We start from the raw sequence: 15,310 nt of genomic DNA on the forward strand, positions 1-15,310 counted from the left end.
ATGGGGCAGGCCCGTCATTTGGAGGGGGGTCAGGGGGACCGTTGCCCCCTTTCTGAAAATACACTAAAAATGGTATATATATAAGTAATTCTGTGGTGTTGATCAGAACATGATAACTCCACAATCACATTTTCGAAATATAAGCATTTTCTCTCTCTCTCTCTCATTTCAAATTCAGAAATAAAGCAAACACACAAATACAAATGAAAATATCATGCGGTTGTTTAGCCGTACACACGTATTTGTGCATTTATCTCACTTCTAATTAGTTATAATTAGCAAGACTTACTACTTGGTAAAAAAGAAATTTTTTGGAGATATGTTCTGACCAAACACCACAGAATTATCACACTTTATCTAGCCTTGCATTGACTGTGTACAACGACCCCGGCTTCAAATTTAGAGGAAACTGTTATCGTTCCCAACCTCTTAGTGATGGTGTTTTTTTCACAAGATGTAATACAATTTATGACATTCGTGATTTTGTAAATAACACACCGACGATAAAAGGAATTAATTTAAATTCCTAACAAATGTATTAACTTATCGAGCATGCGATCGATGTCTTGATATGAATAAATATTTGAACTGAATAAACTTGTAGTCTGTCTCATTTTTTGAATTACGCATGAAGGTTATCACATTTTATTTAAGAAATAAAAAACTTTTAAACGACAAATATAAAGAACTAGCTATATTACCCGGCGTTGCCCGGGTTTTCTTCAATGAGGCTTTTTGGATCACGTGATATATCCCTCTTTCTTTGAGGGACATGCAAACCGTGTTCAAGTTAACCAATATGGCGACTTCCTGCGCGACTCATGAAATAAACAAATCTAGATTTAAAGAAACGTAGAAATAAACATTTTTTTCCTTTTTTCAAGGGAGCTAGGTAGTTCGATTTCTCCCCCCCCCCCCGTCCCTTTTTGAACTTCAAGTTATCCATCTGCCTATTCCAGCCTCCAAAAATGCTTAGTTAAAGCTGTGGAATTTCTCCGATGTACTTTATGGGCCCATAATTAATTTTAAAACAGCCTAAACTATATGAATTTATGCAGTTGAATAATAAAACATTGATTTTCATGCTTGAGAAGATATAAATGAAAAGTTGAAATCAATGTTATTGCATGAATATCCAACTCAAAAGTAGATCCGGCTAATCACTTCGTATTTAATTTTCTGGGCTTCGTATATCTCTAAGCGAACTCAATATTTCAAAAATTGAGAATTCAATACATTTTTTTAAATTATTGATGTGGCGGATAACCCCACCAAATTTCGCACTTATACAGTAGAATCGGCAATTATAACACTGATTTCTATGAGGATCACCCTTTTCCTGACCCTCAAAACGATGCTGAAGATGATTATGACGTCTATTCAAAAAGCCTCATTACTGAGAGTATTGAAAAAGTGGCAAACCATTATAAAGGCATAAACTATTGTAAATATACTGGCAGTGTTAAAGAAGTGACAAACCATTCTAAAGGCATAAACACGTCTGAAATGCACTGCCAGGGAACAACGGTAACCAAAGTAAACGTTCGGAAAGTGATTGTTGAGGCCCAAAAACCATTGTTGTCCGACAGTTTTTTGCCCATTTGGGGCATCTGCCGTACTCTGACGAAATATTAAAGTAGCCTATCGTTCAAGTCGGGTCCCATTTGGTATATATGCAAAATTTGGTGACGATCCATCTAAAATTGTAGATTTGTATAGAGAACATACATACACACACACAGACAGACAGACAGAAAATCAATTTTATATATATAGATAGATAGATAGATAGATTTCAAGTGAATAGAAAAAGAATAATACAATAAACAAAAATTGAATGATTAAAAATATAATACAAATAAAATAACAAAGATAATGAAAAACGATATAGATGAAATAATAAAGAAAATAAAATGTTTACACAAAGGTAATAAAAATCAAATAGAAAAAATTATCATAAAAAAAATCACAAAGAAAAAATTAAAATTTTTGAATAAAAGTTTGAATAATTAATAAAGTAAAATAGGGAATAAGTTGGATAAAATAAAAAATAGAGTGAAATAAATACATTTTCAAGTGTTTGAAGTGAATAAAAAATGAAATTGAATAAAAGTGATAAAATAAAATAAAAGCATGAATAAAGTGACATAATGAAAAACTAAAAATAGGTTTAAATTTAAAAAAATAATATCAATGAAAATAGAATAAGTGAACTAAAAATAAAGTGAATAAGGCCGGTATTACACTATAAAAGTTTAATAAAATTTCTTTTATAAAATTTGACAAAAATCTTTTATAAATTTTATATTTCCAGTTATGTGATATGATAGGGCTTTTCAAAGAGTGCTCCGTGGCTTCTAGGGGCGTGCCGGCGAGATGAAGATATTCATTTTTGTGTCTCTTTTTTTTTTTGAATTGGTGATGTCATGCATGAACAGTCGAGCCCGGATATAACTAAGACGCCTTCATATACGAGCGGAACCATCAAGCATTCTCCTCGCCGAAGGGTTGCTGCACGAAATCGTCGCTTCGGAAATGACCGCCAAACAGAGGGGAAAAAAAATCGCGTCGGTAAATCTGGCATAGCAACCTAACAGAATTCCCCGCGCGCTAAAAATGCTTGGCAAAAGCGTATGGAAAATTCAATTTGTGGGAGAAACGAGGAATTTCAAGGAACGGATTTACTATGGGAAATAAACCATGTTTCACGAAATTATTGGTAAACAACAGGTTGAATTCGTAACAGTTCGTGTGATGACGATCAAGTAATTAATCTTAAACACAAAAGTATATAGCAAAAAAAAAAAAATAATTCTTCACTTTTTTTCAGTTTTTTGGTGAAAATAAAATATTCCTATATATCCCTTACCCCGATCCTTAGTTTCCGGATAAAAGTGGCATACAAAAATATATATAGTCAATTTAGATTACATTAAGAAAATTTCTTCTGGATATTAAATGATTGTGTGAAGTTAAGGATTTGATAAACTACTGCCTCTAGATATTGGAAATTTAGTGAAAACATTCTTAAATATTTTAGGAGCATTTATTTTATCAGAATTTTCTTCAATAAATTACAAATTCTGAATAGCGCACACAGGTTCAATAATGTAAATTGACGAGCTCAATGAGTGAATAAATTTATTTATTAAAAAAAAATTGAAACATAATGTACATAACTGATGAAAGCAAGATTTTACAAATATCATTCACAATTTCACATATTTTTCTACACCATGAAATCAATTATTACGCTGCTTTAGAGTACCAGTAAATTTTGGGAATTACAAAAAAATATGCTTAAATAATAGAAATATAAATGACTTGCAACCGGTTTCCGGGTTATTAGGCCATGGTCTAGCGAGACCATGGCCTGTATATATGTGTATATATGTATATATGTGTATATATGTATATATGTATATATGTGTATATATATGTATATATGTATATATGTGTATATATCTATTCTATAATATAAAATCACAAACAAACTCGAAAAGGGCCTGTTGCTAAGCAACCGAGTGACGGAAACTCTGTTACGGAAGTGGGTTCGATTGATATATCGATATTCACATTCATATATCGATATGATATCATATATCATATATCGATATTGGGTCGATATTCACATATCGGGACCCATTTGACCCATCGGGACCATGTTATGTGCATGTACCAAGAGGCTCCTACATCCTACAGCAGAGCCCTTAGGCTGGAATTTAGATTTCGAGCCCCCAAACCAGCTTTTCAGGGGCCCCCCTGTGATTAATTTATAGTGTGAAAAATCAAAAAGTGAAAAGAATCGTTGTGGCCCCTGTCAGCCCTTCCTTTGTGGGGGGGGGAGGTCCATGCCGAGAGGTATATATATGTGTAATATACACACACAACAGCAGTGCTCCCAACACAGGGTCGGGGTACCCGGGGAAGATTTCAGGTATAAGTAAAAAGTTTTCATTTCCAGGGGCCCTTGATGGATCTCATTGTTTTCTTGCTGCTTTAACGTTGAAAAATTTCGATAGCGGAAGCAAAAGATATATCCAGTCTGGGGCCCCACCAAAAGTATGCGAATTGGTGTCCCGGGTAATTGGTTGGGGGGTCCTGGATTTTATTCGTTGGTAAAACGAATACAAATGAAAATTTTTCATGGTACTCGCTCCGTGGGATGGCCGACAAGCTTCCAAGTCGGGGCCCCATGTTTACAGGTTTCATTTTGGGTGCCCTGGATTTTATTTGTTGGTAAAACGAATACAAATGAAAATTTTTCATAGCACTCGCACCGGGGGATGACCGACAAGCTTCCAAGTCGGGGGCCCCATGTTTACAGGTTTCATTTTGGGGCCCTGGACGAATCTCATTCTTTTCTGTTGTAGAATTCGCAACAGCGGAAGACCGAGATAAAGCCAGTCTGGGGCCCCACCAAAAGTATGCGAATTGGTGTCCCGGGTAATTGGTTGGGGGCCCTGGATTTTATTCGTTGGCAAAACGAATACAAATGGACATTTTTCATGGCACTCGCTCCGGGGGATGACCGACAAGCTTCCAAGTCGGGGACCATGTTTACGGGTTTCATTTTGGGGGCCCTGGACGAATCTCATTCTTTTCTGTTGTAGAATTCGCAACAGCGGAAGCCCGAGATAAAGCCAGTCTGGGGCCCCACCAAAAGTATGCGAATTGGTGTCCCGGGTAATTGTTTGGGGGCCCTGGATTTTATTCGTTCGTAAAACGAATACAAATGAAAATTTTTCATGGCACTCGCTCCGGGGGATGACCGACAAGCTTCCAAGTCGGGGGCCCTATGTTTACAGGTTTCATTTTGGGGGCCCTGGATGAATCTCATTCTTTTCTGTTGTAGAATTTGCAACAGCCGAAGCCCGAGATAAAGCCAGTCTGGGGCCCCACCAAAAGTATGCGAATTTGTGTCCCGGGTAATTGGTTGGGGGCCCTGGATTTTATTCATTGGTAAAACGAATACAAATGGAATTTTTCATGGCACTCGCTCCGGGGTATGACCGACAAGCTTCCAAGTCGGGGACCATGTTTACGGGTTTCATTTTGGGGGCCCTGGATGAATCTCATTCTTTTCTGTTGTAGAATTTGCCACAGCCGAAACCCGAGATATAGCCAGTCTGGGGCCCCACTAAAAATCTGCGTATTGTGTCCCCGCTACTGTATGTGGGGCCCTGGATTTTATTCGTTGTAAAATTGATAAAAATGAAAAATTCTCACAGGGGGGTGTCCGACAAGCTTGCAGGTCAGGGCTTCATGGAAATGTTGGTAGGTTGTAATTCGGTGCCCCTGAATGTATCTCATTGATTTTTGTGGTTTAACATTGTAAAATTTGCAACACATCGGTAGCCCAAGATATATCCAGTGTGGGGCCCCACTGAAATTCAGCGAATTGAATCTGGGGACCCCCATGGGGAAGTTTTCTGGGGATACTTGATGAATCTCATTTGTTTTTTGTTGCTTTATTATTATTTTCATTAAAATTCGCTTTTTCAGTAGGCTGGTGCTTTCACACGTCCCTTTCCCCTTTTCCATAGCACGCTGATGAAGTGGGACGAAATAAACAAGATATGTCCGGGAGAGAAGTGGGGGGGGGGGGGGTTGGCCGCCAAAGGCGGCAGGGGGGCAGAGCCCCCCTAGTGTATATATATATATATATATATATATATACACATATATATATATACACATATACATATATATATACATATATACACACACACACACACAGATTATATATATATATATAATGGCCAATAACAAGCTAATCTTAAAATCCTAATAAATGTATAAAAACATCACCACATTAGGATAGATAATCACCAATAAAATTCACACATTGATTCCATTTAATAAATACATTTATCTGTAGCTAGTATCCTCCGAACCAAGCTTTCTCTCCTCATCTAAAAAGTAAACAAATAAGCAATGACGAGTAAAAATGAAACACAAACTTTTCTTAAAAATATAAAGACACTGAGGCTCTATAACATTATTAGTGTAAGTGCATAATGTAATTTTTTCTGACACCACACAGTAATTCATTGTGTACAATAGATAGATGCCGATATGTGTAGCAAACTATTTTCAGAATTTTACCATTACTCATCCAATAATTTAAAAGAATAATATAGAAATTGCAGGTGACTAAAAGATGAAAAAGACAAATTTATGTAAAGATATTCAGATAAATTTCACTTAGTTTTAGAATCTTTCAAATTTCTTGTATTCAGAGGAATGAATGTGTGAAATGATGTTGGCAGAGTGATAAATAGTTACACCTGCGCACTCACTAAAGTGGGGGAGCCTATTTTATAACTTCAGTACCTAGATTGAGTATATATATAGCTTAGTTACCATATAGCAGGTATTATATTTCTTAAGATAGTTTACTAGACCCAATAATTAAGAATCTGTCTTTCATTATATATTGGTCATATCAACAAAATATGACAAAAATATAAAAAAAAAAAAAATTATCCATATATAGGAGACAGGCATTTGATAAAAACACTCCTCTTTTTTCCTGAGAATGAACCTAGTTAGTTTCTGAATTAATTTACCATTCTAACTGATTTAGAAGGAGATTCAAGTGATGGCTATATTCGTGAAAGGATGACGTCACTCTCGGCTACCATGCGAGTTTTTCTTTTCTTTTCTATCTGGCTGTTGTGAAGATGCATTTTTTTTTTTTTTTTTTTTTTGGAAAGAGAAAATTCAACTGCCTTTGTGGGGAATCTAATGCCCTAGACCACAAAAGCAAAAAAAAAAATATTAAAAAAACCTTTGTATTGTAGTGGAGAGTGACATCATCCTTGCATGTCACCATCTAGTGGCAGCAGTTGTGAGCTTTGGCCTGAATTGTGTCCGACTGTCCATGTATGGTCCCGTTCAATGCACATGAGCCCCAAGGAAAGATGGAGATATTCGTTGCCTCTGTAGTATAGTGCGTTCACCAGGAAAGTAAAAGGACGTGGGTTCGATTCCCTGCAAAGGCAGTTGAATTTTCTCTTTCCAAAATAAAATTCATCTTTGCAACTGCCAGTTGTTAAAAAAAAACACCTGCATATGGCTACATTCTTTGCAACCCTCTCTACACCAAATTTGATGGGTGGCAGCTGGTATTGCAGAACTTGAACCAATCCTTCCCAAATGTCACGATTGGGGGGAAAAAAAACTGGGAAAATTTTCATTTGACTATAAACTATTGACAACAACCATGAGTGAAGTGTGTTTGAATGATTGAATAGTTGTAGGCCTGTTGCTTTCTCTGGCAAGACTTTTTTAACGGGGAAGATGAGCCTGCCGCACCTCAAAGTTGGAAGACGCAAAAAAAAACTTCAGCTGACCACAACTGTGGCGATGGTAGGGTTCGAACCCGGGTCCTCACGATATGAGTCCGTCACAGCAGCCCCATAAGTGTTACTGCAGAATCTTTCAAGCACCAATTATTTGGTGAAGGGGGGAAAATGATTCCAGTTACGAATCCACGCAGCTGTTCATGGGTGTTTTGATCATATGAAACAAAAGAGCATCAGCAACAATCTAAACATGACACAGTGTCCAACTCACGCCACAACATCTAGTAATCATCACTAATCGTAACTAATCAAAACAGATGAACAACATGTGACATGTTAAATTTAGGAGGTCTTTCAGGTCTCAAAGATAATTTAAGGTATGTTTATTGAGCTTCAGAAGTGCAGGATAATGAATGTAGAGGAAACGGTTAAAGAACAGCAGTGTAGGGCGAGCTGTTCAGGATGGGTAATTCTGGTGCAGCATTGTATGATTAATGTTCAAGGAACTGAGGAGCAATTCAGGATTAGCAATGCAAACCAACAGATTCTGAGTAGCAGTGCAAGGCAAGCAATTTGGGTGTGGTTCTGGAAGAGCAGTGCAGGATGCTGGATTTAGAGGAAACTGTTAAAGAGCAGCAGTGCAGGGCGAGCAGTTCAGGACGAGTAATACTGGGGCAGCGTTATATGATGAATGTTGAACAAATTGAGGAGGCATCTAGAATAGCAGTGCAAGGCAAGCAGTTCAGGTGTTCTGGAACAGCAGTGCAAGGCAAGCAATTTGGGTGTGGTTCTGGAACAGCAGTGCAAGGCAAGCAATTTGGGTGTGGTACTGGAACAGCAGTGCAAAGCAAGCAATTTGGGTGTGGTTCTGGAAGAGCAGTGCAGGATGCTGGATTTAGAGGAAACTGTTATCAGCCATCTTGCCTTTTCAACTCATACTGGTTTTCTTCAAAATGTACCTAATTTAAAAAGGGGCAATAACGAAAAATTACCACACAGCTTTTTTCATACCTTAATTCAAAGTAATGTCAGGTAAGTGCATATTGCATCACACATAAGAATGATAAAACAGCATAACATACATATTTTTAAGTGATTAATATGGTACAAATATTAACGTCCAAAACAGTCAAAATTCCTTTTAAGGGATACACATCTGTTTTTCAAAGATGAAAAATTTTGCCCCAATTTCTCAGAATAGGAATTAAAATCTTCATTAACCATCATAATTAATCTCTAAATACTGGACACTCATGGAATTCTTAATACCTATCCTTAAAGTATTTTCTTCAATTACAGTAATGGGGATGTCTGAATCTGCTCTAAAATAACGCATCTGAATTTCCAGTAAACATGGTAAATAGCCTATTGATATCCTAACAGGATCTAAGAAGAAACCTAATCTAAAAGGATTAAAAGGATGCAAGCACCTTTACTTTATCACTAACAAACGTTGCATAGATTTGGACCTCCCGCAGTCTTCCGTACTCTGCCACGAAGCTGGGCTAGAAGAGATCTCATCAAAAGGATAAGTCCAGTGGCAAATTTCTGGTGCTCATTCACTAACAAAACAGTGTAGATTTGAACCTTCCGCTTACAAAATTGCCTAGATGTGTATTAAGTGAGCTGTGTAATATAGAGCTTTTCTATGAATTTGTGAAAAAGAGCTTGAGATGGACGATCTGACTGAAATCTGTAATCCCTATAAAACACTCCCTACTAATCCCTGCCATTCACAATACTTGCTCATGAGTCTTTTTCTTCATTTAGTTAAAGGAAAAAACAGTTACTTGTAGCAGGACTTGACAAATCCCACCAGGGCGCCATGGCGATGAAATGCCATTACAGATTTTATAAAGTAAATCATGTGATAAGTAAATTTGAGTCTTTTAATTTCAAGGCAGCATGTGTCTCTTAAAGTAGGAAAAAGATATAGAAAGTTGAAAAAAAAAAACCATTATTCATTACCATTTTATTTGAGATTAAGATCACCCTTGGCTCCTAAGAAGTTTGACTGGCATTAATTTTTTTTCCCTCTTGATTTGTCAAACCCTGACTTACATTTTTTTTTTGTTTGTTTACATTTTATATTTCGTATATCATTGAATCTATTGTGTACTTTTGTTTTACACATTACCAGTTTATTATTACTTCCATAATTTTTTTCATGCATGGTTATTTGTTTCTTGTTCAACGAAATTATCCTTTAATTAATCAAATTAGCAGTACATCTAAATGGTATGAACAGAGTTTTTGGAACATAACCAAGGTTGTGTGATGATAAAGGAAAAATATCAATGGGGATGTATTCCACATACTAGAAAGATAGGATGCAACAGTTCATATCTTTATCTTTAGTATATATTATCAGTGTGCTTAAAATCTGGTCAATGAACTTAAAACCATTTTCATGAAATGGGGAAAATTCCACAGATGAATAATTATAATAATATCACTTAAAACAATGGAGGCAGCACAAAATTTATATTGACGTGCAGTGTTTTGTGTGATTTGTTGTGAATTTGTGTATTGTGATAACGGACATCAGAAATAAGTGAATGAAAAAAAAAAACTGATTTTCAAAAAGGTTTTTCTTGCTATCATTATAACGTGTTTCGCAATTGCATATCTATGCAATGAGATATGGTGGTGACAATTGACGAAACTTCGTCTACGGAAAATTATGCACACATTGTTGAGCTTAATACTCATTTAAAAAAGTAATTGTTACGCATCTTTTGTATCACACTTACCAGAAAATCTGTTCATGCTAATGTCAATGTAAAAAAATATTAACATTTATAATGCGTTTTGACGGTTATAATGTCAATTTCTATTTTTTTATCTTTCTCACAGTAATTGCTAATTTGCCTCAAATATTACTCTCAGAACATGTTAAATAGATAACAGACTGCAAAATAAATTCAATTGAATTTTTACCTCATCAGTTTTTTAATCTATGGCTTTTTTTAATTTGCTGAGCATCCAGTGTTAGAAGCGGCAGGCTTTTCAAAGCATTAAAGGGATAAATAAAAGTAAGATAGCAATATAAAAAAACAATATGTTATTGAACATTGAAGTTATTTTCATGTGTCTGTATGGTGTTGGGTCTGAGAAAAAAATGTCAGCATTTCTGATTCACAATACTTAAATGCATTTTTCTCAAATTGGTTACTGGCGAATGATTTGACATTGTTATGCAATTTTTCACACTTACTAAGCTATTATAGGGATATAGATAGAATTTTTGAGATTCATTGAAAATTTTGAAAATGTTTAAATTTAAGAAAAATTATAAAAATGTCTAAAATTTAAGAAAAATTATAGAAATGTCTAAAATTAAAAAAAAATAGAAATTTTAAATTCCGAATCAAATTCAAATTTAATGGGATTAAAATTAATTTATTGTTTATTAAATTATTTATTTGATTTTCAGTGAAGATACAATTTTAGCTAATTACTCCCAATCTGCAAGCGATAAGTCGCCAAACCAGCAGAGCTCACTACAGCAAGCAAGGATGATTGAAGAACCGATTTCCAACTGATTTGAAATCACCATGTTCTCTTAGTTGAAAATGCCAAAATTAAAACATTTCTATTTTCCACAGAAATATCACATGAAATTTTGCCTCAAAACATAATAAAATAAATTAAAATTCATTATAACAGTAATTCGTCGTAGTAGCGATAAATCGCCAAACTAAGAGCCGAGAAAGTGAGCATTCCACGATAAATTCATAAATAATTTGAATTTAAATTAGTTCTCTTGGTAAAAATTATGTACCTATGCATCTTTTCTCTTAAATCAAACGGAACAAAAAACCAGGAAAATGATTGAAAATCACCATAACTTTTATATCTAAACACAACATGTGAGCAATCTCGCCAAATATCGTCTGCTACCTCCAAACGATTTATTTTTTCATATAGTTCTCATTTAAAATCATTATCACAAATACGATTTTCAAAAAATAAAATTCACACAGAATAATTAAATTTAACTCACTTCACACAGGCGAGCTCCGTTTCCTGGTATGAAATCGTCTCTCCTGGAGTTCACGATCCACTTCTCGCGTCGTTCTTTTTCCGCCGGAAATCTAAACATTCTAAAACCTTTTTTGTCGGAATTGGAACACTTTGGAGCCGAACAACAAGGCATTTCTGAAGTTATTTCACGAAAAAAATCGATAAAAACAACTAAAAACACAATAAATTTAACTAATATATAGGAGCGTTGAAAGGACCCTACAATGCGATGATAGTAAGTAGTGCTACAAAAAGGACCAGAATGCCGCATGCGCCAGCCTGTGTATTAAGGAGTTCTAGCCATGACCATCACAATGTCTTTTCTTCCTTCCTAGGAGAACGACTGCCATGAGAGCCGGGGGGGGGGGGGCCCTTGTAAAATGTTCTTTTCTTCGTTTCCGGCGGGGGGGGGGGGTGGTTTCGTTTTTTTTCGTTTACTTGTACATGTGCATAGTTAAAACAATTTCAATGAGATCTAAGGTACGTAGTTCAAGATATCCGTCCATAACAGTACAAATTGATATGATTGATATTGAAGAGTCCTGTCTATTTTCCTATGGGAACATATCCGAAAGAAAAAAAAATCAAAAAGATCTTTAAACGGGCCCCCCGACTCCCGCGCCCCAGGACTGGAGCCCTGTCAGCCCCCCCCCCCCATGTGGAGCCATGATTGGAGGGTAGGTAGCGGGTCCCTGGTTCTCTCCATATGAACGTACGGCGAGAATCGGTGCTTAGGCTGAACTCATCACTCGGCACTCATCAGTGAAGAGAACGGTCGCCCATTGATCCATATTCCAATCTCTATGCTCTCTGCACCATGATAAACGGATTCTCCTGTCCGTAGAAGTGAGCGGGACGCAAACAGCAGGTCTTCTTGCATACAACCCTCTCTCATGAAGTGTTGTGGAATCAGTCCCCCTTGATACACGGGTTCCTGTGGCTGCATACAAGTCACGAGAGAGTTGAGAAGCTGTAGCACTCCTGTTACGCCTCGCTATAATCGACAAATGGCGATCTTCTCTGGCCGTCGTGGCTCTTGGACGACCTTGCCCAGGCTTTCTCTCGATGGATCCGGTATCTTGGAACTGTTTCCATAAGTTACACACGACGCTGGGCGTTAAATTGAACTCTCTACAAATCTGGACTTGAGATTGGCCTGCTTCTAGCCTCCCCACAATTCGCCACCTCATTCCATCATCTAAACGTTGGTGGTTACTCATTTTTACTGTTACAATTTGAAATTTACCGATTGCTGCAAAATAACACCAAGAATTTCGCCGAGGTGTGCTAGCGAACGAAATGCATCTTAACTTACGCGCGCTTATAAAGCCTGTTTCTCTACTGGCTCCGCCTACACACACGTGTACGCTTACGTATTTGACGTACAAGATTTGCATTTTTGTCTAGAAGCAGTGGTTTTACATTCAGTTCAGTTCTTTTCATGAAATTCGATAAAATATGCAAATTCTTTTAATTTATTTCACCAGTGTAGTTAAAAGCTTGCTCAAAAACTGAGACCTCTGTTGTAATATGAGCTTAAAGGTTCATTACTTGCGCAGCCACTTAAACCATTTCCCCGAAAATCTAGGCGATACTAGTGAGGAACAAGGTGAGCGACTACACCAGCACATAAAAATGATGGAGGACCGCACCAGGGCAGATGGGATACTCATATGATGGCAGGTTACTGTTGGAATCTGTAAACAGACCGTGTAAACAAAACAAAATTAACTCAAGAATTTTAAACAAAAGAAGATTTCGGAATGGAAGATAATAACTTTTCCTTTTATTTTTATGATTCTTTTGATTTCTGATTTTTAATTAAGCTATTTAGATTTACAGAAGTGTTACTGTGTTTTTTGAATCAACTGAAATGATAGAAATTAATTAAGCAATTTTTTTTAATTTAACGCCTATACCCTAAACCTAATTTAGTGTGTTAGGTGAATAACGCTATTTTTATAACTCAGGAACAAGAGTTGATGGGTGAAAAGTAATTTCATAGTCGTTTTCAGCACATGAAAAACATATAAAATGTGTTAAAAAGGGGCCATTCAAGTATTACGTAAGACGATTTTTAGCCATTTTTGACCCCCCCCCCCCCTTGTCAGCAAAATTTCGTCAGCTGCTTAGAATATTTCATATCTTCAAAAAGGGTGGTTGATGACGTAAGATACCTTCAAACCCCCCCCCCCCTTGTCATCAAAAGTCAGCAAATCCGAAACCCCCTCCCCCCCCCCCCCGATGCTGACGTAATACTTGAATGACCCCAAAGACCCGGCACCAAAATCTGTGTTGCGCAGTGTTATTAATACATATTGTCAATAACTAAATCATCAAAACTACTTTTTTAAAAAAATCTTAAATTAAGTGTACCGAGGGATATGACGGTTGAAAAACGCTGCTATATGGGAATTTGCCCGTACCAAGTTTGAATGTATTTTGATTTCGAAAGTCTCAAGTATGACTTATTTTAGTTACGCTCAACTTTTCAAATCGCCATCTCGATGTACATAAGACGTATTCTTTTCAAAACGGAATAATATTAGTTTCGTTAATGTATAAGTACTTGTCAGTGTTATTATACACTGTTTTTATTCATCAAGTTGTAGTATTGTGTTACGTTGAGTTTTGCACGGTTATATCGTTATTTAACGTTTGAAATACAATTAGTGCAGCTTTTTATTTAAACGTCATACGATATAAATAAAGGTGTTACTTTATCGTGATCTTAAGTTTACGATCGAAGTCAGAGGAAACTCTACGTGCGGCATCTGTGCTAGTCTAAAGAAAGTGGAAATACAGAAGAGCCTTTCATAAAAACCCAGAATGTGTGGTGATAGAGTGACTTTCAAACAACCATGCATTTGTTGAGTAACGAATAATTTTTACGGAACAATAGTTATATTCACAGCTATAAAACAAAACTAGTGTTTTTTCCAACGCATTCGATTACAACAGCCACATACTACTGAATTTATTACGCTTCGTTCAGTTGTTTTTTTTTTTGGACTGCGTCTAGTAATCTTTTGTGAGATGGAGGTATTTCAGAAAAGCGGAAATCAGTGAGTAATTTTAATGTTGAAAATTGGATTAATCACACACACATGCACAAACATCAGATTAGTTCTATGAGTGTACGCAACAAATTATGTTTCGTTTTGATTCATTTCTACACATTAACAGTGAACTACTGCATATGAAAATATGAACAATGAAATATAAACATATAACATAAAATTATGTTTTACTGCAGCAAAATTATGTCTTCATGTGTATGAGTAATTTTTTTTCTTATTCTTCAGCTTTCGAAAAGTAGAAAAGCATTTTTCGAGGCAATGGTCCAGAAAGGTGTCCAAAAGGAGTCAACCATCGTCGAGATGCCTCATGCGTGACAGCTATCCAAAAAATACGAGAAAAATATGCAGAAGGGCAAATCACTTTTGACCTTGTGTTCCATAATAATATGTGGTTTCACGTTCATATTTTTCCACTCAGTGAACGGTAATGAAAACGGGAAAAAGGCATTGGTTACAGGCGATATCATGTTGGGAGGCCTGTTTCCGTTGCATCAAAAGGGGATCAAAACCAAGTGCGGACAGATGAACAAAGACAGGGGTGTCCAACGATTGGAAGCTATGCTTTATGCTCTCGATAAGATTAACAAGGATCCCAACATTTTAGACGGAATCAAACTAGGAGCCATAATTTTGGACACTTGCTCTAGTGAAAGTTACGCCCTGAATCAAAGCCTCGAATTCATCAGAGGCTCTATAAATAGCGCCGAAGAAACGGCTTTCGAGTGTGCGGATGGTTCTGCTCCAAAGCGGAAGTTCACCGCTCAGCCTATTGTCGGAGTTGTTGGTGGTTCGTACAGCGAAGTGTCCCTGCAAGTTGCCAATCTGCTGAGACTTTTCAAAATACCACAAATATCGCCAGCGTCGACAGGTACTTCACTCAGTGACAAAACTAGG

General features: G+C 36.6%; 2 protein-coding genes across 2 annotated transcripts in view; one reads left to right on the plus strand and one right to left on the minus strand.

Annotated features, from left to right (window-relative positions):
- Positions 1-15,310, plus strand: part of mGluR (metabotropic Glutamate Receptor) — a 375,829-nt gene that overhangs the window by 11,480 nt on the left and 349,039 nt on the right. The window contains exon 2 of the mRNA XM_089234664.1: positions 14,642-15,309. Coding sequence (XP_089090790.1) covers positions 14,759-15,309 — 551 coding nt within the window. The 5' untranslated portion in view covers positions 14,642-14,758. The remainder of the gene's footprint in view (positions 1-14,641; position 15,310) is intronic.
- On the minus strand, positions 8,212-11,564 carry LOC149084298 (THAP domain-containing protein 2-like). Its single transcript, XM_089235463.1, has 2 exons — positions 11,317-11,564; positions 8,212-8,269 (listed from the first exon to the last, which is right to left on the minus strand). The coding sequence occupies exons 1-2, from the start codon at positions 11,467-11,469 to the stop codon at positions 8,222-8,224; spliced, it is 201 nt and encodes a 66-aa protein (XP_089091589.1). The 5' UTR covers positions 11,470-11,564; the 3' UTR covers positions 8,212-8,221.

The sequence above is a fragment of the Pholcus phalangioides genome, unplaced genomic scaffold (assembly GCF_987345545.1).
Source record: "Pholcus phalangioides strain wild (caught in Gottingen) unplaced genomic scaffold, Ppha-v1.0 ptg000008l_1, whole genome shotgun sequence".
NCBI classification, from domain to species: Eukaryota; Metazoa; Arthropoda; class Arachnida; order Araneae; family Pholcidae; genus Pholcus; species Pholcus phalangioides.

Bases quoted from the DNA above. Each gene is read 5' to 3' on its own strand.
- LOC149084298 (XM_089235463.1), bottom strand. From the start codon at position 11,469: ATGCCTTGTTGTTCGGCTCCAAAGTGTTCCAATTCCGACAAAAAAGGT. The intron at 8,270-11,316 runs GTGAGTTAAATT...TTTTTAAATTAG, and splicing joins ACGGAGCTCGCCTGTGTGAA to GTACATTTTGAAGAAAACCA.